Genomic DNA, 23,254 nt, shown 5'->3' with positions numbered 1-23,254 from the left:
ACTGAAATTTTTCAGAATTTTAACTTGAACAGAGACCTGGCCATTGGGAACTAATGGATCTCCTATGAGCTACCTAAATTATTATTTTATATTTATAAAGCCTGGAAAGCCAGGCATTCAGAGGCTCACACCTGTAATCTCAGCTACTCAGGAGGTGGAGATCAAGAGTGAGGATCAAGGCTAGCACAAGCAAAATCTTAACAAGACCTCATCTTAACTAAAAGCCAGGTATGTGATTCATGCCTGTGATCCCAGTTAAGTGGGTGGATGTAAGTAGGAAAATTATGTTCTGAGGCCAGCCCTCAGAAGACCTACCCGAAAAGCAACAAAACCTGAAAAGTACCTACAGCCAAAAATGGAGTGAGCACATGGATCAAGTGATAGAACACCTAGCAAGTGTAAGGCCCTAAATTCAAACTCCCAATATTGCTCTCTCTACTGCTAAAAAATTCCTGGGAATGCACTCAGGACTGGTTACATAATTTATGGGGCCAGGACAAAATGAGAAGGCCAGGCCCTTTGCTCATAAAGCAGCAAAAATGCTACTAAAGATAACAAAGGAGGGGTAACAATGCTTGATAGGAAATGTACTCATTACCTTACTCATGCAACTGTTACTCCTCTGTACTTTACAATAAAAATTAAAAAAAATATAATATGTAAGCCTTTATCTTTAAAAAATACCTTAAGAGCATAAGCATATAAATCTAAAAATAACAGTTCTGGTATTTTAAAAAACATACAGTAGCAAATATGGACCAGCATAAGGTTTTTTGAGGCCTTCCTAAAGATTCATTTGTTACATTATTAAAATTTACACTTAAAACTGGGAAGAGGTGACACGGTTCAAAAAGAAATAGCTTGGCGCTGGTGGCTCACACCTGTAATCCTAACTCCTTAGGAGGTTGAGATCTGTGAATTACCGCTCAAAGCCAGCCTAGGCAGGAAAGGCCATGAGACTTATCTCTAATAAACCACTAGAAAACCGGAAGTGGTGCTATGGCTCAAGCGGTAGAGTGCTAGCTGAAGAGCTGAGGGACAGAGTTCAAGCCCCACAACTGACACATACATACATACATACATACATACATACATACATACATACATACATACATACATACATACATGCATGCATACATACATACATAAACATTACCTGATATATAACTGTAACCCCTTGGTATATCAAGAAACAAGCAAAAAATAAAATAAAATTTATACTTTTAGCAGGTTGCTTTTCAGTCCATACTAAGAACATGTTAGTTGCTCCTAACAACTTCAAAGTGGCCAATACTTTTTTATAATTTTTTACTTAGATATTTATCTTTCTACCAATTCAGAGTCCAGTATTAGGGGAGCTTTATGAACTATGAAGATTATTGGGATAAATTTCTGATAGAGTAGAAATTTCAGTACACCTGATCAGATGGTTCTTATGGGATAGTTTCTCCCAAAGGATTTTGGTTTTTAAAAAGATCCATTTTGTATAAGCCTGAATTTCATTTTAGATGAGTATAAATTTTAATATATGGCTAATTAATGTTTTCTTGACATTTCTTGTAATTTCTGAATATCTTAAAAACTAAAAAGTGTCCACATGAGTTTTATAATTAAGAATGCTTGCTGATGTGTTATATCATTGATTCTATCACATTCTTCAAATATGTGGAAATATTCATTGCAAAATGGTCTTCATTAGTAGTAATAATTTGGTCACCTAAAGAATCTTCGGATGGGGCTGGGAAGGTGGCTCAGTGGTAGAGCACTTGCTTGCATGCATGAGGCCCTGGGTTCGATTCCTCAGCACTACACAAGCAAAAAGAAAAAAAGCTGGAAGTGGTGCTGTGGCTCAAGTGGTAGAGCGCTAGCCTTGAGCTGAAGAGCTGAGGGACAGCGCCCAGGCCCAGAGTTCAGGTCCCATGACCGCACCTCCTCCCCCCCACCAAAAAAAGAATCTTCAGATGGAAACTTTTCTTATTACAGCAATCTTTTCACTTAATTTCTATTTCTTTTTTTCTGTATCTTCTTTAGCATCAATTAATTGTACAAGGGTGTTTCATTTGGCATGTAGATATATGCATACAATGTTTCTTGGTCAGACTCACCTCTTCCATTACTTTCCTCATTCTTCTTCTGCCATTTTCACACATGAACTTAAAGTATTTTGACCACATTTACTCTCCTTTATCCTTGGTTTGCCTTCCTTCTATTACCCACTTCTTGGACAGGACCTGTTTTATATTCCTGACATTCTTTTTTCTTCAAGATTCAAAGGAGTCTCATAGTGGTATTTCATACATGCATATACAGTATTTTCTATATCACTACATGTGATTATTTGCCTTTTTAAGGAGCAGAACTGGAGTTTGAACTCTAGTCCTTGTATTGCCTGTTCTGTAGACACCATTCCAGCAGACACCAGGATGTTAAATGAAGTCTCCATGTACACTGTCCACTCATACTTCCTGTACCCAGTCATAACTCTTACAAGGATCTAGGATTCCCACATTATAATTTCTGGGCAAGTATTCTACAACTTGAGCCATACTGCTAGCCTATAAAATTTGCTATATAATGTTTATTTTAGCAATGTTTAAAACCAGAGATAATCAACTGTTTGATGAATTCTAGTAACTCCCTGACATACTTTGTTGTGGTGTTCATGTAAAGGTTTTTAAATTTGTGATAGTGTGCTTGGGCTTAGGTCAGAAAGTAAAATATTTTTGTAGATGCAATGAGCATAGCTCTGTGGAGAAGTAGGCCTTTGACTGCTGTTCTTGTTGGAGTCCCTCCCTCCCTTCTCATCCTTGTCCCACAATAATGGCCATTGCTGATGTTTTAGCAGTCAAAGCCATCAGTTTGGGTCCAAGCCCCAGCCTTGCTACCCTGGGGGATCAAGCACCCTAGCCTTCCCTAGACAGCAGGCTTATATCTAACTACCAGGCAAGTTGTTGAAGTCAGAGTTACATGCTCTATTCATGTACTAGCTGCCCCCTTATGTCTTTACTGCTTGCATACATTTGCATTGTCCCATTAGACTTTAACAACACAGGATCAAAGATAAAATTGTTAGAGGGGTCCCAAGTGGCAGTCACAGGACAATGTACTAAGCCTGGGGGGGATCCTTAGAGCAGTGTTCAATGACCATGATGCCAGTCCTTATGGCAGTACTGTTTAAAACTTGTATATTTGTGATTGGTACCTTTTATTTAGCCTATAACTACACTTGTTCTTTTTAACATTTGTATTAGCATACATTAATTGTACAGTGTGTGTATATGTGTATATATATATATATAATATAAATGATTCATTGTGAGATGTGTGTCTGTATACACATACATGTATGTATATAATATAATTTGGTGACTAGTGTTTTCAATTGGTTTGAGACTGGTCTTGAATATAAATCTCTTGCCATCATGCCTAGATGAAAAGTACTTACCTTTTTCATATGCACATATATTACATTTTTATATATTTTAATTAGAATAACTCCTTCTATTGCTTGCTCTTTTCTGGTCTCCCTACCCCTGTACTCAAGAGCTTTCAATAATTTTTGTTGTTGTTGTTTTTGGTTAATTGGAGATAAGCGTCTGATATGGAACAGAGATCCTCAGACCTCTGTCTCCTGAGTAGCTAGGATTACAGGTGGGAGCCATTCAGACTCTGCTGTTTTCTTTGCTTTTGTTTTTGTTTTTTATGATTATCATTCTGACTAGGGTAAGATAGAATCTTAATGTAGTTTTGATTTGCATTTCCTCTCTAACTGTGAATATTGAATATTTCTTCATGTATCCATCAGTCATATGTACTTCTAAGAACTGTTCAGTTCATTTGCCCATATATCCAATAGGGTTATTTGTTTATTGTTTAATTTTTTGAGCTCTTTGTATATTTTGGATATCAATCCTTTATCTGTTGAATAGCTGGTGACAATTAAAAATCAGTTTGTTATGGTAGCAGTACAAAGACAGTTATCAAAATATTGATTACTGTAATGATCAACTTTTTGAAATATCATAGCTTAAAATCCTAGCTATCAGGAATCTGAGATCTAAAGATTGAAGTTTGAAGCTAGCCCTGGCAGACAAATCTGTGAGATTCTTATCTCTAATTAGTCACCAAAAGGCTGGAATTGGAAGTACAGCTTAAATGGTAGATAGAGCACCCGTGGTGAGCAATAAAAGCCAAGCAAGAGTTCAAGTCCCTGAGTTCAAGCCCTGCTACCATCACAATTAAAAGCAATTTTTCTTGCTTCTGGCTTAGAGAAAATGTAAGCATTTGTCATCTTGAAGTACTTATATATAAATGAGTATCCGTAAGTGTAAAAAAATCCTATTTGATTTCTTTAGAAGGAATAACCTTGACTTTTGTGAGTGTTATCTATGTTGTTTGCTAGCTTGAAGCCTATCATAATGCATCAGGTGTCATGAGCAGCAGCAGATAGATCAGGTACTAGCCAGAGTCTAGTCATATTCACTGTCCAGCAGATGAGCCTAGACTAACAGGCAGAAACCCTGGTTTGTAACTCCAGCACTCTTATTAAAAAAAAAACAAAAAACTTTCTGTTCCCCAGGCAACTGAATAAGCACAATGGCTTAGTTTCTTCATTTGCAAAATAGCCTATGTACCTTACCTGGTGGCTTGAAGTAAACACATTCTCTAATGTCTTTTTATTGTAGAAGCCTGGTGTTTGTTTTCACATTTGTAATCCTAGTTCCATAGAAAGACTGAGAGGATCAATTAATATGATTTGAGGCCAGTCTAGTAGGCAGAAAAGTTCATAAGACTCCATCTCCACAGAGGGAAATTGGACAGAGTGGAATATGCCTGGAATCTCAGCAATTCTGGGAGCTTAAAAGTAGGTGGAACCCTCACCTTGGAGGAGAGAGAGAGAGAGAAAGAGAGAAAGAGAGAGAGAGAGAGAGAGAGACAGAGAGACAGAGACAGAGAGACAGAGACAGAGAGACAGAAAGAGACCCTACCCTAAATCTAACCAGTGGAAGATATGGCTCAACACTATCTCACTGACCTAGCAAGTACAAGGTGCTGAGTACAAACCTCTATTACTGCAAAACTAAGAAGGAAGGGGAGATTATTCCAGTTTTCAAAATTGATGTCAGCCTACAACATGAAGCTCATTTGCTTCAATACATTGAAGCAAATTAGATCTGGCCCCTTTATTATAACCATAGAAATTTTGCAGAAATTCAGTAGATGGCACTCTCTGCTATTTTAGAATTGATGACAGAATTGTCTGTTATTCATAGAACAGAGATGAAGATGGTGAATAAGGCTGCATAGAGCCCAGTGCTTATACAGTATGTAGTATGTTTATTGAAGATTATGCTGAACAGAAGAGAAGTGAGTCTTTCTGCTTGAGGATTTTCCAGAGAGTGCAGTAGCTCACATGGTTTCAACCTGAGCATTTAGAGGAATAGCTTTGCCCAATGGTTTTAATAACCTCAGGAAAGTTAGCCTGAGAATATATACAAATATTCAAATAGAATGTCTATGTTAAACAGAATACCATGTGAGATCTTTCCTCTCCTGACATTTCATCAGTTGTTGTCTGTTAACCGAAACAAAAGACTTATGTTCTGAATAAACAGGTATCTTACAACCCATCTAAAACCCACTAATGTGGTATATAATAACCTGGGGAAAAGGAGGAGAATCTAACAAGAGGATATTTAATTATTTTTATTCAATTTCTTTTTATTTAAGATAATAATTTGTGACAAGTGGATGTTAGTGTTTTTTTTTTATAATGGAGATTCACAGAAGAGAATGAATTGGGGATAGATGAATTTTTAAGTCAAGGCTCTGAATCTTCTGAATTAGCTTTCTTTGTCATCCTTTGATGTGACAGTTTACCTTCAGTGTATCTCATTAATGTAGGCAACCTTTCAATCTTACTTTTCTTTTAGATTGACTGATGAAACATTTAGTTTGGCTGAAGAAACCTGTAATTCAAATCCAGCCATGGTTAGGAGGAAAAAAATTGCCATCAGCATCATCTTTTCCCTGTGTGAGAAAGAAGAAGCACAACGGAACTTCCAGGACTTCTTTTTTTCTCATTTCCCCCTGTTTGAATCTCACATGAACAGACTGAAAAGTGCAATTGAAAAGGTACTAATGATTATATCCACTGTCAAGTACAGGTGATTGTGGGACTTTAAAAATGATGAGTCTCTGACTATGTGTCAGATTACTTTCCTAAGGAAGTTAAATCATCCCCACTAGTGATGGATCCTGAAGATCTTTGGTGCTATATATCAAGATACTTGCTGCTTTAGAAAAGGAAATTTCTGCTTTCTGCTGAATGAGAGCATTATTAGTTTGAGAGCTTTTAATTGATCATAGTATCAATTTTTATTGAGGCTAAGTAGGTAAGTTATAAAGGAATTTCTTCTCAGGGAGTAATTTGGCACACTTTCTCTCCCATTAAGGTCATGATCTCCTGTAGGAAGATAGCAGAATCAGGTCTACGCGTCCAGTTTTATGTCAGCCGCCTGATGGAGGCTCTGGGAGAATTCAGGTAAAGTACAAGGTTTGGAAAACCTAATGGGAAATTGATAAGCAGCATAACTAGCGTTAGCTGTGGATTTTAATGTTGCAGAGAAACTCTTTAAACAACTAGGAGACTGACAGTTATTAGTCATTTTAGTGCCTTTATGCTTCAAGATTAAAAACATACCAAATGGCACAAAACATGTGAATAATCTAACACTAAAAAATACCAGTATGGTAAACAGTACTTTATATGATTCTTCTAGCAGAATGAATGGAAAAAATTAATAGGTATGTCTATAAGTCTATCACACAAAAACTCTAGGGAAAAACACTACTTACCCCATCTGACAGGTGGAAACTTGTGTTCAGAGGTGGTTTTCTATCAAAGTACACATGGACATGTGATGTGTGTCACCAAGACCTATATTCCAGTTGCTGGGACAGTCCTAGTTCACACCCAGTGCCTTCCTGTAAGTGTCCTTGTCTAAATATGAAGTCATCTGATGATTGCTTTCCTGTGTTGTGTCTCCCTGGAGAGTTTCTAACAGATAATCTTTGGAAACTGGTTTTCTAGAGTCCTTGTTCCTGGTGTCTGGGTAGAAAGGCAATCTACTCTGGGTAGCAGGTGGGAATCTATTGAGTCAAACTATTAATTTACAGACAGGGAAAAAGTATTTTATAGTTGAGAAAATATTAGAACATTTTTGTGATGCTTATGGTATATCTATAATGTTAATTTGAGCAAAATCACCACTTTTTTCTGAATTCTGGGCTATATGTAAAATATTGTGACAATAGTAAGACTTACGTCACATATTTGTGAACTATTATGAAATTGTGTGTGTGTGTGTGTTTGCGCGCGCACGCGTGCGTGCGTGCGTGCACGCTGGTCCTGGGGCTTGAACTCAGAGTCTGGGCTGCTCAAGGATAGCTCTCTACCACTTGAGCTACAGCTCCATTTCCTACTTTTTCATGGTTAATTGAAAGAGTCCCAGAGTTTTCTACCCAGGCTGGCTTTGAACCATGATCCTCACATCTCAACCTCCTGTGTAGCTAGGATTACAGGTGGGAGCCACTAGCACCTGGCTGAAGTTGCACTCATTGATGGCAATTTGATAATTAGAAAACTGTTCATACTTTATGTGGGCAGTGCTGAATTTATTTCTCTGCAATTGTCAGACTCAAAACTAGTTTTTGTTTTAGAGTACAGGTTCTACTTTAATGAAAGAATTTTTCAGGGGTCAAGAAACTGAATATTACAGAACCAGAAATTTGTACCAAGTCTATCTTTTTCAGAAATGGTGACGAGATTGAGTGCTAACATTCAGAGACTTTAGTTTTAGTAAGTGAGTCCCAGTACTATGTAATTGTAACTTGTCACTGCAGCCTAACTTGGCAACCACTGCTCTTTTTGCCAGGATGGGTTTCTGTTCTTTCCCAATTCTTTCATACACGAAGTTAGCAGTCAAATCGGAATGTGTTTCATCGCTCTTGATTTGGGAAAAGTAAATGCATTATAAATTCAGAGTTACTCTCCTGACTGCTTCCACCTCTTGAATGCTGAAATTATACTTTGGAATCTTGTTCTCTCCCTGTACTGCTTTATTATAATAACGGTGTGTGGAGGCTGGGAAGGTGGCTCAGTGGTGAGTGCCTGCCTTGCATGCATGAGGCTCTGGGTTTGATTCCTTAGCACCACATAAGCAGAAAAAGCTGTAAGTGGTGCTGTGGCTCAAGTGGTAGAGTGCTAGCCTTGAGCTGAAAAGCTGAGGGACAGTGCCCAAGCCCAGAGTTCAGGCCCTATGACTGACCCCCCCACCTCTCCTCCCCCAAAAGAAGGTGTGTGGCACCAATGGCTCAAGCCCAGGCAGAGAAAGTTCTGTGGATTCCCTCTCCAAAATAACCAGCAAAAATCAGGGCTGGAAATGTGGCTTAAATGGTAGAATACCTGCTTAATTAGTATGAGTCCATGACTTTTCAAAACCTGATGCCACCAAAAAAAAGAACCACCCCCAAATCCAACATACATACATACATTCGTGTGTGTGTGTGTGTGTGTGTGTGTGTGTGTGTGTGTGTGTGTGTGTGTGTGTGAAATAACAAAAGCATGTAGTTGGTTTTTGTTTTTGTTTTTGTTTTGGTCGGTTGTAGAGCCTGAACTCTGGACCTGGACTCTGTCCCTCAGCTCTTCAGCTCAAGGCTAGTGCTCTACCACTTAAGCCACAGTGCCACTTCCAGCTTTTTCTTATGTGGTACTGAGGAATCAAACCCAGAGCCTCATGCATGCAAAGCAAGTATTCTACCATTGAGCCACCTTCTCAGCCCAAAACCATGTAGGTTTTAATGAAAAATATACATTACAACCACTTAAAACTTAAGTTGTAAATTCTGGCAAAGAACATTGTGAATATTTTGTTTATTGGTGCTGACACTGAGGCTTGAATTCAGAGCCTCACACTCTTGCTTAGCTTTTTTGCTCAAGGGTAGGGCTTCACTACTTGAGCCACCCCTTCACTTCTGGCTTATTGCTGGTTAGTTGGAGATAAGAGTTTCTGAAAATTTTGTCTGTCTGGGCTGGCCTCAAATCTCAATCCTCAGATTTTAGCCTCTTGAGGAACTAGGATTACGGATGTAAATTTTGTATACCAACTGGTGTACTAGACCATCTACCCAAGCCATAATTTTTTAATTAATGTTTTTATATTAAAGATGGCAATATTTTTAGGTAATGGATATTTGTCAAAAATTCTCTAATTAGTCATTGTCCTGTAAAAGCAGCCATAAACAATATGTAAATTGCTATGCTAAGATTAAATATTGTTTATGTATCCCTTCTATCTTCTCTAGAGGGACTATCTGGAATTTATATTCTGTTCCAAGGATAGCTGAACCAGTATGGCTTACCATGATGTCAAGCACTTTGGAAAAAAACCACCTGTGCCAGCGCTTTCTCAAGGAATTTACAATTTTGATAGAACAAATCAACAAGAACCAGTAAGCTTCAACTCTCTGGAAACATCTGTGCAGATTCCATAGCTAGTGCATGTACTATATAGGACATGGCTTATTCTGTTGAATGATCTGTTTTATTCCATTTCTCCCAAGGTTTTTTGCTGCCTTGCTGACTGCAGTGTTAACCTACCACCTGGCCTGGGTACCAACCGTCATGCCTGTTGACCACCCTCCCATTAAAGCTTTCTCAGAGAAGCGTACCTCTCAGTCAGTGAACATGTTGGCCAAAACACATCCTTATAATCCTCTCTGGGCACAGCTAGGTTAGTACCTAAGTTAACTGTTCAGAAACTAAATGGGACAAAATGGCAAAATGCTAGATTTTGTAGCTATATTGGCTATCCAACCCAGTTATTCAGGGGTTGTTCCTCAGCAGGCAGGAAAGGAGATTGGCGACAGTTTGCAGTTGTCAGAAGAACTACTAACATTTCTTTCTTGTAACTAAGTGTAAATAGCATAGTGGCTATTTACTCTGGAACTACTTAGACTTTGGGCCCGAAAATTCTTTTGGCTGATGAAGCAGGTAGAAAGAATTGTTTTAGGCATTGTAGGATGTTCAGCAGCAACCTTGGCCTCCACTCACTAGATGCAGTAAGTAACCCACTCTGCCCCAAATTGTAACAATCAGAAATGTCTCCAGACATTGTCAAATGTTCCCCAGGGAGAGGGGCAACATAATAAACTCTGTGACATCTTTAGCCCTAGAGGATGTCTTGAATGGGGAAAAAGAAGACAAAAAAAAAAAAGACAGTGCAATCTTAACCATCTTTCTCACTAGCATAAATCCAAAGTTTTCTATGTTCTTGCATTCTTGTGATTAGTGGTGGAAATTACTTCTTATTTATGTAGAGATAAGAATTGAGTGCTTTGTTGTGATTGGTTATAGAATTTAGGTTGTGTATATGGATTCAGGTGATAGAGAAGTGTGCTTTAGAGCTTCACATTCATCAAACATTAAAATGACAAAATAAAATTCATGCCATATTCTGTCCCTCACCTGTGCTACATTCCAAGAAGTAGAGTTGTGTAACACAAGCTGCTTATTCTCATGAAGCCAGCTGCCTCATGGACAAGGTGGATCCCTATTCATGTGATTTCAAAGCATCTTGATTACTGCTTTCATGGGATAGGGGTATGCAAGGGAATACAAGACAGAAGATAACATGTAGGTTAAAAAAAAAAATGATGGGCCTACTCTGGATCCCAGATTCTATGGGCAAGTTATTTAACCTTAGAGTTAGAATTCACTTCTCTTTTTTGGTGCCGGGGATGGAATCTAGGGCCTTTCAGGTGCAACATAAGTGCTCTGAACTGAGCTACCATACCTGTTTTTGCACTTGTCAAATAAGGTGGTTGAGCTGGGCACCAGTGTCTCATGCCTGTTATCCTAGCTACTCAGGAGACTGAGATCTGAGGATCATGGTTTGAAGCCAACCTGGGCAGGAACATCCATGAGACTTTACCTCCAGTTAATGACTAGAAAACCAGAAGTGGTGCTGTGGCTCAAGTGGTAGAGCGCTTGCCTTGAGCTGAAGAGCTCAGGGACAGCGCCCAGGCCCAGAGTTCAAGCCCCATAACTTACCAAAAAAAAAAAAAAAAGGTAGTGATAAGACTTCATGATTATTGTGGGATAAAATCATTTATATAAAACCACTTCTGTTAGGAGATGCTAGTGCTGAAAATATATATTAAAGGCACTTAGGGTGAATGTGGGGAGAGATGGGATCTTCTATGGAAGTTTACTTTAGTAAATGTTCAGACTGAGAAAGATTATTCCAGTCTTAGTAATAGCATGTTTTAATAACTATAACAAAAGCTGACACTATGAGCCAAACACTGTTTTAAATGCTTCTTAAACACACCAGTTTTATATGGCAATTTTACACACCTGCTGTTGTGTGAGTCACTGATGGGTGATTCATTGCATACTAATGAGTGGTAAACTTTCTCACTCTTACCCTATTGTCTTTACTCTTTAGCTTTTAAGATACCTTCTTGTGTTTGTACCCTGGGTCATAAAATGTGAAAGAGAAATATGTATGGCAATAATAGGTTTTGTTTTAGATGAAGCAACTGAAGAATTTATGGGTTGTAAAACCATTTAAGCCGAACAACCGGTAACTCACCTATAATCGTAGCTACTCAAAAGGCTGAGATCTGAGGATTGTGGTTCAAAGCTGGCCCAACAAGATACATCTGAATCTCCAATTAAATGTCAAAAGCCAAAAGTGGAGATGTGGCTCAAGTGACTGAATGCCAGCTTTGAGCAAAACAGCTAAGCATGAGCATGAGCCCCTGTATTCAAGCCCAGTACCTGCATCAATAAATAAATAAATTTAAGTATAATACTTCATTTTTATTTTTTATTTTATTTTGTCAGTCCTGGGACTTGAACACAGGGCATGGGCACTGTCTCTGAACTTTTTTTTTTTTTTTTTTTGCTCAAAGCTAGCACTGTACCACTTGAGCCACAGCACCACTTCTGGCTTTTTTTTTCTATTGTCCTGAGAAATCTAACCCAGGGCTTCATGCATGCTAGGCAAGCACTCTACCACTAAGCCACATTCCTAGCCCCATAGTTTATTTTATAATACTTCATACAAAATGAACACAGAGCTCAGAAAGACCTTGGAACATGCCTGTCTCACTCAACTCTTCCTGAAGACATACAATGTCGTTGTTTCTTAACAATGATCTTGAAAATGTAGTATCAAGTGTGGAAAGTAAGTAGGTTGGATATTAGGGAATCAGGGTCTTACACTGCCAGTTTATCAATAACAATGCTAATTAAGCAGTGTGCATTTAATTAGATACATGTGTTTATAATTGGGCATGCTTTTCATTTGAAATTTAGCTAATTGGGAGCCATTAATTCTCTATGTTTAACACTACAAGGCAAAATCCCTTCCTATGGGTTCACAATTATTCTTTCCTTCTTCATTGGAGACCATATATCACTGAAGGAAGCCCTTGCTTCCCCAAACAATTAAGCTGGGGCTTAGCTGCTAAAAGTAATGTGAGGAGGGATAAGGCCCTGGTACAGAGAAGGCATGTGAAAATTTTATAAAGTCAAGTGTAAATGATGGTTGAGTTTCTACCTTTACAAAAATTCAAAGCACTTCCATGATTTGAATTTATTCCTCTCCTCCTTTAAACATTTAAGAAATCACAGTAAACAGGAAAATATAAACTACTGGAAATACTTATGCAAACTTAACTTTAATCCAGTTTCTTAGGTAATAGAAAAGATTATACTGAGTTATTTCAACGATTTTCCCAAAAGCTCATTAGGAAAATTAGCATTGTTCTGTCTACCTCTTCAAGGCATCTTAGCATTCTGGTAAAGGGAGGAAGAAGCTGTAGTTAACCCCTTCATGCTCTCCAAGAATTCCAGCTTAGGACTTGGCAATTGTGCATCCACCTCACACTTGGTCTGTGCACAAGCATTTCCCCAGTGAGGGTCACCACTCACTAGTGTATAATAGAAAGCATAAGTGACTCACACATTAGATTTTGTAAAATGAATTTTAACAGGTGTGTGAAATTGCAGTATAAATTGTGCTTTTTTTATTGTCAAGGTGATATATAGAGGGGTTTCAGTTACATAAATAAGTAAGGTAATGAGTACGTTTCTTGTCAACCTTGTTAACCCTTCCATCAATTTTCTCCTAGTTTCCCTCCTCTCAACATCACCCCCAAGTTGTACGGATTGTTTTCAACATATTATCTTTTGTATATCGCTGTTGCATTGGTAACCTTTGTCTCCCCATTCTGTTGTTGTTCTTCTCTTCCCTAATCCAGATAAACGTATATGCAATAACAGGGTATCAAAATCAAATACAACATAGGATATATCATAGGGGGAAGAACCATAAGGGGAAAAACAAACAAAAAAATGACATAGTACACTAAAAACAGCAACAAAGAAAAATTTCTTGTGTCCATGTCTTGGTGTTCATTTCGTTTAGTATCATCTTATATGGCCATATGTACATAGCTCTTGAGTGATTCTGCTCATCTGCTAAGATTATTGCAAATAAGGGACACCATGGGACCTATGTTTCTTAGGGTTTGGCTTACTTCACTTAATATGATTTTTTTCCAAATCTTTCCATTTCCTTTAAATTGTGCTTTTTTGTTGTTGTTTTAATACACAAAGTTTTTGTTTTTTTGTTTTGTTTTTTTTGGGGGGGTCCAGTAGTGGGGCCTGAACTCTGGGCCTGGGCGCCGTCCCTCAGCTCTTCAGCTCAAGGCTAGCGTTCTACCACTTGAGCCACAGCACAACTTCTGGCTTTTTTCTTTTTGCTTATGTGGTGCTGAGGAATCGAACCCAGGGTCTCAGGCATGCAAGGCAAGCGCTCTACCACTGAGCCACCTTCCCAGCCCCGAATACACAAAGTTTGAAACCCACTGAAGTGATGCTACTGATTGAAGAAGTTTCTTGACAATCTCCCTTTGACCTAATAAGTGTTGAGCATTTCTGAAAATAAAAAGCAATTTTTGTCTTCAAAACAGGTTTGGTATCATTGATTTTAGTGTATACAAATAAAAAACCTGAAATTCCTCTATATTTTTTTTCAAGTTACAGTTGCATATTTTCAGAATGCAGTGAAATTAGACTATAAATCAGTTAAAAAAATTCCCATCTCAGAAAATGAATAGCCACATTTAAATAACTTAAAAGCTGGGGTTTGTATAGCAGCACACATACCTAAACAACATTGAAAAGATTAATGTAACCCTCATATAAGGATGTCATTCAAATTTGCAAAGTGTTCTATCTATATTTTTCATTTATATGTCAACTCTGGATTTGAATGATGTGCATTTGCATATATACTTATCTAGATTTGTGTGTATATATATGTATATATGGCATTAAAGTCTAGGTATGTGTATACATGTACATAGATACTCACATACATACATATATATATTCATATACATAGAACTTGATTGTAACTATGAGATTTTTTTGGAAGGATGAGAGGGCTTGGGAAGAAAAAAGTGATATAGGTTGAGTAATATGCATTGCTTCCTGTGTGACAGTGGCATAAGGATTCTCAATGAAAGCTGTTAAACAATAGAATGAGAATAAGAAAAAGAGCTATAGATGATTTTTTCCCTGATGAAAATATATATGCACATGCTAAAGTCTGTCAATTTTGTTAATTTTTTCGAAGAACCAACTCTTTGTTGATTCTTTCTATAGTTTTTTTGGATTCTAATTCATTTAATTCTGATTTAATTTTAATTATTTCTTTCTGTCTACTGGATTGGGGTTTATCTTGCTGCTCTTTTTCAAGGAGGTTCAGACGTCTCATTAAATTGTTGGTTTCAGATCTCTCCAATTTGTTGATGTAGGAACTCAGAGCTATAAACTTGCCCCTAAGTACTGCCTTTGCTGTGTCCCAGAGGAGCTGGTAATTTGTGTGCTCATTTTTGTTGAATATCATGAACATTTGAATTGCCTTTCTGATCTCTTCCATGACCCACTTGTGATTCAGCAGTGTGTTGTTCAGCCTCCATGTGTTACAGGACTTTCTTTGGTGGCTTTTGGTATTGAGTTCTAATTTTATTCCCTTGTGGTCTGAGAGAATGCAGGATATAACTTCAGTGTTTCTGAATTTGGACAAGTTTGCTTTGTGATCTAAAATGTGGTCTATTTTGGAAAATGTTCCATGTGCTGCTGAGAAAAATGTGTAATCTAATGCTGCTAGGTGAAATATTCAGTAGATGTCTGTTAAATCTAGTTGTTCTATACAGTTGTTTAGATCTGTGGTTTCTCTGTTGAGTTTTTGCCGAGTTAATCTATCTAGTGGGGATAGTGGTGTTAAAGTCCCCAACAATTAATGTCTTTGGATCTATGTGAGATTTGAGGGAAAGTAGTATTTCTTGGATGAGTTTGGGTTCTCCGTTGTTTCATGAATAGATATTTAGAATTGTAATATCTTCCTGAAGGAGAGATCCCTTAATTAGTATGTAGGGACCTTTTTTTTATCTCTTCTCACTAATTTTAATTTGAAGTCTATTTTATCTGATATTAGGATTGCAACTCCCGCCTGTTTATGGGGGCTGTTTGCTTGGTAGATTTTATTCCAGCCTTTCACTTTCAAAATATGTTTGATTTTATTGGCAAGGTGTGACTCTTGAAGGCAGCAGATATAAGGATCTGCAAACATATACTCTTTAAGCTCTTAGCACAATGCCTACTCGATAATTGTTGACTCTTCATTATAATTGTCATATTGTAATGTTACCATCAGAGTATCAAATGTACAATCAAATAGAATCAAATGATCAAATATGCAACTTTTTATAGTTTGAGCATTTAGCAATAAAATATTTTGATGGAGAAATTATATTGCTAGATAGCTTGGTGACTCATTTCCTCTTCTTCCACCACTTCTTTTTTGAATTGGATATAATTATAGTATGAGTGTTTTATTGTGGTATTTCTATACATGCATGCAATGTACTTTTAACAAATTTGCCTCCTGTGCCATATTTTTATCTTTCCTTCCTGCCTCTTTTTCAAAGTGTTTGGTGGATTTCATTATGCTGTCTCCATACATTTACACACACACACACACACACACACACACACACACACACACACACACACACACACACACACACACACACACACACACACACACACACACACACACACACACACACACACACACACACACACACACACACTACACGTCCTTTAATCCTTTCCCCTGTCTCAGTGTCCTTTCCTTTCTCCCCCCCCGTCCTGCTGATTCTTTCCTACAAGATTTTTTTTACATTTATGTTTCATTGCCATTAGTTATCATAATTTGAGTTTTGTCCTCCACAAATGAACAAGAGCATGTGAATTTGGCTTTTTGAGCTTGGCTTAATTAAGTAGCTTAACCTAAGGAGTTGATCTGTCCATTTTTCTGCAAATGATATAATTTTGTTTTTTCTTTGTAATTGAGAATTTGTTTCTCTGTTAAATATATACACATATGTGTGTATGTACACACACACACACACACACACACACACACACACACACACACACACCATGTTTTCTTTATCTGTCCAGTTGTAAGACACTTCAGCCACTTCCACAGTTAGGTGTCTTTCCTATATATTGATTTATACTTCTTTGGAGATATGCTGAAAAGTGGTATGGCAGGCTCATAGATAGACTTATGTTTGGTTTTTTGAGACTAGTCCACGGAATTCCGTGATAGTTATACCAATTTACATATCTGCGTATATTGTGTAAGGGTTCCTTTTGTCCCCAGATCTTGCCCATTTGTTGTTGGTTTTCTTCATGATTGCCATTCTGACTCAGGTGAGATAGAATCTTCATGTAGTTTTGATTTGTACTTCCTTTATGTCTATGGATAGTGAACATTTCTTCATGCATCTATTAGCCATTTGTATTTCTTCTGAGGTATGTCTATTTAATTCATATAGTTATTTAATTGGATTATTTGTTGTTACAATGTTTAATTTTTTTTGAGCTTGTATGTTCCATTGATTAGTTAATGAAGATTTACTCCCATGCTGTAATTAACTGCTTGAGTATGCAGAAATTTTTTTAATTTGATGCATTCTCCTTTGTCATTTTTTTTGCTGTTATTTTCTGGGCAATTGAAGTCCTATTCAGGAAAAAAAAAATTACCTGTTACCTAAGTCTTCAAGAGTTTTGCCTATTTCTTCCACCTTGAATGTAGAATTCATGGTCCCTTAGCCTAGATTTTTAGTTTTTGTTTTTGTCAGTTGTGGGGCTTGAACTCAGGGCCTGAGTAATGTCCCTGAGAGATCTTTTGTTCAAGGTTAGCATTCTACCACTGTGAACCACAGCTCCACTTCCGGTTTTTGAGTGGTTATTTGGAGATAAGTGTCTCATGGGGACTTTTTTGCCCAGGCTGGCTTCAAACTGTAATCCTCAGATCTCCACCTCCTGAGAAACTAGGATTACAAGCGTGAGCCACCAGCACCTGGCCTTAGCCTAGTTTTTAAATCAAATTGTTAGGCTATAATTAAAAAGATACATATTTTCCTAGTAGAATTTTCATATGATATAAAGTAAGGAAAATTTCCAGATTCATTATTTATGACTAGGCCATTTTCATTCTGTAAATCAAACTGGTTCTACTTACTCTGTTCTGGATATTAAGAGGATTCTAAGTAGACCACTTCATTAAGTATCTCAAATTGATTTACTGTACATCACCTTGGAAACCCTTGAGCATCTTCTAAGAAATTCTTGAAATATAGAATGTATTATTTGATGTGGTTATGTACCCAGAGCATTGGCTTTGGCCTTCATAGTCCAGTTTATTGCCAGCAGATCTCACAAGCATAGTGAGGAGGCTTTGTACCCAGTACCTTTGCTCCCATTACTCCTTGGGTGGTGAGGTACACCTGGCCAAGTATTTCTAGGATGGCTCTCAGTATCACCTCTTAGTATAGAGATAAACTGGAGACATCATCCCTGGAAATTTGAAATCAGATGTCTCAGGAAGTGATTTTTGACTGTGAACCCAAGTTATCAGTTTTGTTAATGTATTCATGCATACTAATCCAGATACTTGGTATCTACCTTTGCCTTCCAGGTGACCTTTATGGAGCCATAGGCTCTCCAGTGAGATTGACTCGTACTGTGGTTGTGGGGAAGCAAAAGGATTTGATCCAACGTATTCTTTATGTTCTGACCTACTTTCTCCGTTGCTCTGAGTTACAAGAGAACCAGTTGACCTGGAGTGGTAACCACAGTGAAGGTGACCAAGTTTTAAATGGGAGCAAGATTATGACAGCCTTGGAGAAAGGAGAGGTGGAAGAGTCCGAATATGTAGTAGTTACAGTGAGAAATGAGCCTGCTCTTGTACCCCCCATCCTACCACAAGTGATGACTGAGCGGAGGCATCCTGGGCCCACATGGTTAGCTGGGACCTCAGAAAGCACTGATACTAGAGATCTGAGTCCCAAAACTGATAGAGAAGGAATCAAAAAGCCAGAGAAGAATTCTGAGACTTACAGCATAGGATTCCAAGAGCCAGCACTAGACACTTCTTGGAAACCTCAGAGCACATCTTATGGTGATGAAGAGAATGAACAAGAGGCACTACAAGGCAGCTCTTCAAGATTTCACTGTTGTGAGGTTCCTGGGGCAGGAATGATGAATCAACAAACTGTCCAAGAGCCGTTGAAAGGGGAGATGCTAAAGAAAGTATCAGACCAGCCAACGGCCTGGTCCTGCCCTGACAGATGTTCCTGGAAGGAGCCTCCCATAGGAAAGGTCACTTTCCAAATTGGAAGCTCTGTATCTCCTGAATCTGACTTTGAAAGCCGCACCAAAAAAATGGCAGAAAGGCTAAAAGCCTGTGAACAGTATCCAGAGGGAGCCAGTGCTTTGGCCGAGTCAGCTCAGAACCAGCAGGGCTCTGGGTGCACCTTCAATGCTGGCTTTCAGAGTGTCAGCGTTCCTCAGAACAGGCCTTCTGATGAGAAGGAAGGTGAATCTGACTGGAGATTTACTGAGGACAGAGGCACCAGAACCAGAACCATGGCAGATGCTGTGGGGCTGCTCAGCCAAGCTGTTGGTACACTTGTACCCTCTGACAGTGCACAGGGAACTGGCAGGAGAACTCTGGAGCAAACAGTAGGTTTGCACTTGAAAAGCAAGGGAAGACCTTCACCAGAGCCTGTTGCAAATACATGTGGACATCAGGATTCTAGCTTCCTGGTTGCTGCAGATGTCTCCTGTGGGGATAGCGACAGGAAGGCTGACTTTAGCATGGAAGGAGACATTCCCAGGAACGAAAGCTCTGACAGTGCTCTTGGAGATAGTGATGATGAAGCATGCATTTTAGCCACACTGGGCCTAGCTCACAGTGGTGATAGGACTGATGGGTCCTTGGAAGTGGAGTTGCCTCTGCCAAGGTAACACGGCTGGGCAGGGAAGCAAGGAGAGCTGGGACCCAATACTGTTACTGACCTGACACTTTGACCATGTTAGCTACTGTCAGCCTCCTTATACAGTTTGTTTGTTTTCCTCTCAAAATATTAGAAATGTTACCAAATCTATACAATTTTTTTTCAGTTTGTCCTTTTCTCATAGGATGTTCACTGGTCTAGTAAGAATGATCTCTCTGAGGGGAGGACTACTGGCTGAATACAGTTATTGGGACATGGTGGTGGTAGTGCTAGGCAGCAGCAGGCTTAATTTTCTTTGATCTTCATGGAGGTATTTCTCAGCTTCTGAGGTCTTGCTTCTGAAGCAGTAAGGCTGTAGCCTTGTCTGCTGCTGCTCAGAGCAGCATGAGGTAGTTAGGAAACAAGACTTCTTAATAATCCATCAGACTCTTTATTGTGATGACTGAAAATCATAACTAGGAAATGTTCTTGTGTTGTTCTACACTGCAGTGGGCACCACCCCTGTCCAGATATGTTACATTCCTAAAGCTAGACTTTTGGCAAGACCCTCTTCCCCAACTTTTTTTTTTTTGGAGGGTGGGGGGGTGGGCAGTCCTGGGGCTTGAGTCTGGATGCGTCCCTGAGCTCCTTTTACTCAAGGCTAACACTATACCACTTGAGCCACAGTACCACTTCCAGCTTTTTCTGAGTAGTTAGTTGGTAGTAATTAGTTGGAGATAAGGGTCTCATGGACTTTCCTGCCCAGGCTGCCTTAGAACCATTATCCTCAGATCTCAGGCTCCTGAATAGCTAGTATTATAGGCATAAGCCACCAATACTCAGCTCTAACATTTTTTCTTTACTCTTTGACACAAACTGCCTAATAGATGAGGTACAAGAATGAACTCTTAATCATCTATGGAAATGCTTTTTTTCTTAGGTGTCCATTAAAATAAAAACAAAAACAGCTCCCTTTTCCCTAATGTCCTCTTTTTGTTTTCCCACACTACTTACTGGAGACTGGTAGGTAGACCACACTGAAGTTATTTTATATTACTTATATCATTAAGGATTTTATTTCTGTTGTAATATCAGAAGGAAATATGTCTTGTAACTGTGTAGTTAATAGTCCAAATATTGTTTTAGGTCTCACAGCATCAGCAATCCAAATGTAAGAAACTTTGGCCGCTCACTTCTGGCAGGTTACTGTCCTACATACATGCCTGATATGGTGCTTCATGGGACCAGCAGTGATGAGAAACTGAAGCAGTGTCTGATGGCTGATCTGGTTCATACAGTGAATGTAAGTGACCCCATCTTGGAGCCATTGGCTACTGAAAGTGTGATAGCCAAGACTATGGCCAGCAATGGGTGTTTTTACTGAAAACATCTACTTAGGAGATTGTATATACAGATGTGGGCAGGATAGGGAAACCAACAAGGGAGGGTAAAGTACTGTGAGTATACATTGCCAGGACAAGTAAGCAGAGTTAATATGACAGCAAAGTTGTAGAGAAGATATGCTGGGAAGAGGGACTGCCTGGATGGTGGTAAAGTAAGTGGGGCAATTGTACATCTGGCTGTCCCATCTCTCCCCTGTACTCTGGTCTCTTCTGGTATCTTCCACTGGCCAGTCCCAGTGGGAAGCCTGAGAGCAAGGTCACAGCTAATGTGACTGTATCCTGTTATAATTAAGGTCAGGCTCCTTGGTCACAGAACAGGATAGGGAAGGGCAAAGAATGGATTTAATGACGAATGGGAGCAGGCAGGCTGGGCAAACTGAATAAATGGCACAGATGGTGGCAATAATATGTCATCACGGGGAGGACCAAAGAGATGTTGTGTATTGTTTGCTTTTTATCCTATCCTTGCAAGTTCCTAAAACTAATTTATTTTAACTGATTTGTCATTAAGTTCATTTTGATGGCTGCATAAAAATGGAAAATTGTCTTGTAGCTGCAGTTAAGTGGTTTTCTGTTATCTGCAGTATGACATGAAATAAGAAGTTAAGAAAATGATGTCAATCTGATGGACCTGTTAATTGAGCTGCTGTTGGGCACATGCAAGAATAGATGTTTTGCATTAGAAATATAGTGTCTTGTGCAATAGGGAAAGTATTTTTGCATTAAGAAAATTGAAATTTGGCTTGCTGGCTCCTCACCCAATAAGATTGATTTTTTTTTTTTTTTTTTTTGTCAGTTGTGGGGCTTGAACTCTGGGCCTGGGCTCTGTCCCTCAGCTCTTCAGTTCAAGGCTAGTGCTCTACCACTTGAGCCACAGCACCACTTCCAGCTTTTACTGTTTATGTGGTGCCAAGGAATCCAACCCAGGGCCTCATGCATGCAAGCAAGCACTCTACCACTGAGCCACCTTTCCAGCCCAAGATTTTTTTTGCAAGATAGAACAGAAGGTATTGCATGTTATCTTTGGCCTTGAACATGTTCTGTGAAGGCAAAACACACATCACACACACCCAGGCTAAGCAGGCTGAGGTAGGAAGAAGAACTCAGCAGGAAAGCAGATGTCCTCATGACCACTCCATGGGGATGTGAAGAAATGTGAGGTGTTTGGGAGCGGGGCAGGGCCCACCCACTGTGTATTTCTAGCCCCACCCCACTTTGTTATCAGACAGGACACATTCACCAGGATATTCCTGTAGTGTTTTTACACTGTAGCATTACTCATTTCTTTAAACTCTTCAATCACCCTGAGATATGGAAAGTTATTAAGCTTAATAACCTGTATTGTGTCATATTGTGGGTGACTCCAAAGTGCACTCATGCATGGGTGTTAATAGGAAATTGTGAAGGGTTCATAAAAACATCTTTAGAAGTCTAATACATTTAGATCATAACCAATTATCATTATTAATGGATTTCTAATTTCACATGTCATAGTCATCATCATGAATTTTGCTTTTGTCTATGTTTTAATTATATTTTTATTATCTTTAAGTAGTTATACAAACCGATTACCATTTAACATGTCACTTCATAAATATAGTGCATCTTGATTTATGTTGCCCCTTTCATCATTCTCCCTCATCTCTCCCACCTCAACTCCTCCCCTCAATTTTCTTACTTTCATGGGATATGCATTGAATATTACAATTGCATTGCCCCCTGCTTCCTCTATCCATTTTTCTACCTCCCTTCCCTTGATCTCTTCTCATACACCTTTCAAGTACTACTTTTCTGATATTCATTTTGTTGGACTGTGGGTTGGTTTTCTAAGGAATTGCATAGTTTGAATTCTCCACTGCGTATGCCATTTTGTATGTACTTGCATATAACTTCATATTTGTTTACTTATACATTTATAAATTAGTTCTAGCTTCCACATATGAGAGAGAACATGACTCTTGTATCTCACTTCACTTAACATAATTTCTTCCAGGTCCATCCATTTCTTTGCAAATGATATAATATCATTCTTCCTAATGAATGAGCAAAATTCCATTGTGTTTATATACCACATTTTCTTGATCTGTTTGTCCATTGAGGGTCATCTTGGATGTTTTCATACCTTGGCTATAGTGAATAGTGCAGCACTGAATATCGTTGTACAAGTGGCTTTACTGTGTACTGAATTAAATCTTTTGGATAAATGTCCAAGAGTGGTATTGTTGGATCATAAGGTAGTTTGTTGAGAAATCTACAAATGCTTTTCAGAGTAGTTGAACAACTTTATATTCACACCAACAATGTATTATGTTTCCTTTCCTCCTATATCAGGGCTAGCATCTGTTGTTTGTGTTATTGATGATGGTCATTCTGACTGAGTGAGACAAAATCTGTGTTGTTTTGATTTACATTTTTTA

At 38.6% G+C, this 23,254-nt stretch overlaps 1 protein-coding gene across 2 annotated transcripts in view; it reads left to right on the top strand.

The window, feature by feature from the left end:
* Fnip2 (folliculin interacting protein 2) overlaps nucleotides 1–23,254 on the top strand; it is a 149,958-nt gene that overhangs the window by 96,985 nt on the left and 29,719 nt on the right. For both annotated transcript variants that reach the window (XM_070013051.1, XM_070013050.1), the window contains 6 exons: nucleotides 5,934–6,135; nucleotides 6,456–6,544; nucleotides 9,367–9,513; nucleotides 9,625–9,794; nucleotides 18,135–19,461; nucleotides 20,581–20,737. In XM_070013051.1, coding sequence (XP_069869152.1) covers nucleotides 5,934–6,135; nucleotides 6,456–6,544; nucleotides 9,367–9,513; nucleotides 9,625–9,794; nucleotides 18,135–19,461; nucleotides 20,581–20,737 — 2,092 coding nt within the window. The remainder of the gene's footprint in view (nucleotides 1–5,933; nucleotides 6,136–6,455; nucleotides 6,545–9,366; nucleotides 9,514–9,624; nucleotides 9,795–18,134; nucleotides 19,462–20,580; nucleotides 20,738–23,254) is intronic.

The sequence above is a fragment of the Dipodomys merriami genome, unplaced genomic scaffold (genome assembly GCF_024711535.1).
Source record: "Dipodomys merriami isolate MVZ:Mamm:240054 unplaced genomic scaffold, mDipMer1.0.p SCAF_9, whole genome shotgun sequence".
Taxonomy (NCBI): Eukaryota; Metazoa; Chordata; class Mammalia; order Rodentia; family Heteromyidae; genus Dipodomys; species Dipodomys merriami.
This window is presented reverse-complemented; position numbering and strand designations above follow the sequence as displayed.